The sequence below is a fragment of the Oncorhynchus mykiss genome, unplaced genomic scaffold (genome assembly GCF_013265735.2).
Source record: "Oncorhynchus mykiss isolate Arlee unplaced genomic scaffold, USDA_OmykA_1.1 un_scaffold_259, whole genome shotgun sequence".
Classification (NCBI taxonomy): domain Eukaryota; kingdom Metazoa; phylum Chordata; class Actinopteri; order Salmoniformes; family Salmonidae; genus Oncorhynchus; species Oncorhynchus mykiss.
In genome coordinates, this window is record NW_023493715.1 from 290001 (window position 1) to 294285 (window position 4285).

At 41.7% G+C, this 4285-nt stretch overlaps 1 protein-coding gene across 1 annotated transcript in view; it reads right to left on the reverse strand.

The window, feature by feature from the left end:
• The window catches only part of LOC118948740 (serine/threonine-protein kinase pim-2-like), a 6670-nt gene extending 3313 nt beyond the window's left edge, over nt 1–3357 (reverse strand). Inside the window, exons 1-3 of the mRNA XM_036973501.1 lie at nt 3312–3357; nt 2328–2731; nt 2060–2107 (exon numbers count right to left, since the gene is read on the reverse strand). Of these exons, the coding sequence (XP_036829396.1) occupies nt 2060–2107; nt 2328–2731; nt 3312–3357 (498 nt within the window). The remainder of the gene's footprint in view (nt 1–2059; nt 2108–2327; nt 2732–3311) is intronic.
• Between the last annotated feature and the right edge of the window lie 928 nt (nt 3358–4285).

A 4285-nucleotide genomic window follows, 5' to 3' on the forward strand; every position in this document is an offset into this window, starting at 1 on the left:
ACTACTACATATGACTACTACTACTGACTACTACTGACTACTACTGACTACTACTACTGCTGTCCATCTGAAGATGAAAGATTACTACTACTGATTACTACTACTGACTACTACAGACTACTATAGACTACTACTGACTACTACTACTGCTGTCCATCCTGAGTCTGAAGATGAAAGATTACTACTACTGACTACTACTACTGACTACTACTACTGACTACTACTGACTACTACTACTGACTACTACTACTGACCTCTACTACTGACTACTACTACTGACTACTACTACTGACTACTACTACTACTGACTACTACTACTGACTACTACTACAGACTACTACTACAGACTACTACTACTGACTACTACTACAGACTACTACTACAGACTACTACTACAGACTACTACTACCTACTACTACAGACTACTACTACAGACTACTACTACAGACTACTACTACAGACTACTACTACAGACTACTCCTACTGACTACTACTACAGACTACTACTACTGACTACTACTACTGACTACTACTACAGACTACTACTACAGACTACTACTACAGACTACTACTACTGACTACTACTACCTACTACTACTGACTACTACTACAGACTACTACTACAGACTACTACTACCTACTACTACAGACTACTACTACAGACTACTACTACAGACTACTACTACAGACTACTACTACTGACTACTACTACAGACTACTACTACAGACTACTACTACAGACTACTACTGACTACTACTACTGACTACTACTACAGACTACTACTACAGACTACTACTACTGACTACTACTACAGACTACTACTACTGACTACTACTACAGACTACTACTACTGACTACTACTACAGACTACTACTACTGACTACTACTACAGACTACTACTACTGACTACTACTACTGACTACTACTACTACTACAGACTACTACTACTGACTACTACTACAGACTACTACTACAGACTACTACTACTGACTACTACTACAGACTACTACTACAGACTACTACTACAGACTACTACTACTGACTACTACTACAGACTACTACTACAGACTACTACTACAGACTACTACTACTGCTGTCCATCCTTTTATTTATTATATATTTTACCTTTATTTAACCAGGCAAGTCAGTTAAGAACAAATTCTTATTTTCAATGACGGCCTAGGAACAGTTAACTGCCTGTTCAGGGGCAGAACGACAGATTTGTACCTTGTCAGCTCGGGGGTTTGAACTTGCAACCTTCCGGTTACTAGTCCAACGCTCTAGTCTGCCGCCCCATCCTGAGTCCGAAGATGAAAGATTACTACTACTGACTACTACTACAGACTACTACAGACTACTACAGACTACTACAGACTACTACAGACTACTACAGACCATAAAGATCTGCTACAGACTACTATAGATTACTACAGACCATAAAGAACTGCTACAGACTACTATAGACTACTACAGACTACTACAGACTACTACAGACTACTATAGACTACTACAGACTACTATAGACTACTATAGACTACTACAGACCATAAAGATATGCTACAGACTACTACAGACTACTACAGACTACTACAGACTACTATAGACTACTATAGACTACTACAGATCTGCTACAGACTACTATAGACTACTATAGACTACTACATATCTGCTACAGACTGCTATAGACTACTACAGACTACTACAGACCATAAAGATCTGCTACAGACCACTATAGACCACTATAGACTACTATAGACTACTACAGACCATAAAGATCTGCTACAGACCACTATAAACCACTATAGACTACTATAGACTACTACAGACCATAAAGAACTGCTACAGACTACTATAGACTACTACAGACCATAAATATCTGCTACAGACTACTATAGACTACTACAGATCTGCTACAGGCCACTATAGACTACTATAGACTACGATAGACTACTACAGAATACTACAGACTACTACAGACTACTACAGACTACTACAGACCATAAAGATCTGCTACAGACTGCATCACAGCAGACCGTGATGAGAGAATGATGAACTCACCACCGGTATGCGTAACACTTTGGCCAAGGGGACACGTTTTATAGCCACCTACAGAGAAAACACACACACACACACACACACACACACACATACACACACGCACACACACACACACACACACACACACACACACACACACACACACACAATCATTGACTAATAATACTGTAACTCCAATGGACAAGACAAGTGTGTGTGTGTGTGTGTGTGTGTGTGAGTGTGTGTGTGTGTGTGTGTGTGTGTGTGTGTGTGTGTGTATTGAACTCACAGGTAGGTTGTCTTCTCTGCGGTAACCAGCGTAGACGATCCCGTAGCCTCCGCCTCCCAGACAACCCAGCTGTACAAACCTCTCTGCAACTGGATCAGGACTTGGCTCTCTACTGTTGCATTGTGGGGGCTGTAACGTGTCGATCAGCGTGGTGCTACTCTCTAAGGACAGATTCCCCTCTTCCTCTTCCTTCTGACTCCTCCCCCTCCTCTTCCTCTCTCCTCTTCCTCCCGTACTCCTCTCGGAGCTCTTCCTCCTCCTCTTCCTCTCTCCTCTTCCTCCCGTACTCCTCTCGGAGCTCTTCCTGTTCCTCCGCCTCCTCTCTGCTCTCTCATCCCTCAGGGTGAGTCGGCTGAGTCCCTCGTTCGCCCCTCCCTCATTGGCCAGAGGGCTGGTGTGGGTGTCTGAGGGGGGTATTTAAAGATGCAGTCCGAGATCTTAAACACTTCGTAACATATTGTACGTATATTACAATTTGTAACATTAACATACGAATTGCAAAAAAAAACAATTATAATTGCCAGACGTAACATATCGTACGGATTACGTAGTGCACCATTTTCGGGAACCCAGTTTTGCAAACCTACTTTCTGAAATTATACAAAAGTTCTGGAGCATCACTTTAAGTTAAGTATGTTATAAAGCAACTTCTCTGTGTTGGCCCAATTTTTCAGTTTTTGATTTGTTAAAAAAGTTTGAAATATCCAATAAATGTCGTTCCACTTCATGATTGTGTCCCACTTGTTGTTGATTCTTCACAAAAAAAATACAGTTTTATATCTTTATGTTTGAAGCCTGAAATGTGTCAAAAGGTCGCAAAGTTCAAGGGGGCCGAATACTTTCGCAAGGCACTGTAATTCTATGTGTAATTCTATATATAATTCTGTGTAATTATATGTATAATTCTACATGTAATTCTATATATAATTCTGTGTGTAATTCTATATATAATTCCGCATGTAATTCTATGAGCATCATACTCACCTAGATCCTTCCCTGTGGTGAGGGAGCGTACTGATCTACATGCCATGGTAGCTAATCAGCTGGTCAAAATCACAGTCTTAATCACTAGATCATCACATTGATCGTGTCAGAGCTAAGTGTTACAGACATACAGACAGAGGCTGTCGTGGGCCAATGGTAAGTAGAGAGTAAACCCTCCGCTAGCCAGGTCTCTCTGTCCTGTGAAAGTAGCCTACAGAAGAACACCGTGGAATGAAGCCGTGACCTGTAGAATGCGTGATGTGATGATGTCACAAGAGAGATAGAACACGCCCGACGACGCTCTCGTCATTGTGACGTCATAATAGCGCCTGGAGACCGGAGAGGACTTGGTGGGATGTTCTCACTAGGCTCCCTGGGGTGGCAGGTAGCTTAGTGGTTAGAGCGTTGGACTAGTAACCGAAAGGTTGCAAGGTCGAATCCCTGAGCTGACAAGGTAAAACAATTATCTGTCGTTCTGCCCCTAGTTAAACCCACTGTTTAACTGGCATTGTAAATAAAAATGTGTTCTTAACTGACTTCGCCTAGTTTAAATAAAGGTAAAATAAAAAATGAATGATACAGAAGTCACAAACTGATTGGAGAATTATGTTCATCACCCAATTTAATTACATCACTCTCAGTCTGCAGACCAGAATGTGTCAGAATGAAACAGACGGAGGCCCAGCTGGTCAAAAAGGTTTATTCACGGAACGTTCTGGAGTCAAGAATACAAAACAATTCATTTATACTGACTTCGCACGCACACACATACACACAAACATATACACACACACACACACAAACATACAAACATACGCACATACACCCGCACATACACACAAACATACGCACACACATGTCCTGCTACACACACACACATGTCCTGCTACACACACTGTCTGTCTCACTACCCAGCCGACAGAGATAGTGACCTTGTCCTGCTACACACACTGTCTGTCTCACTTCCCAGCCGA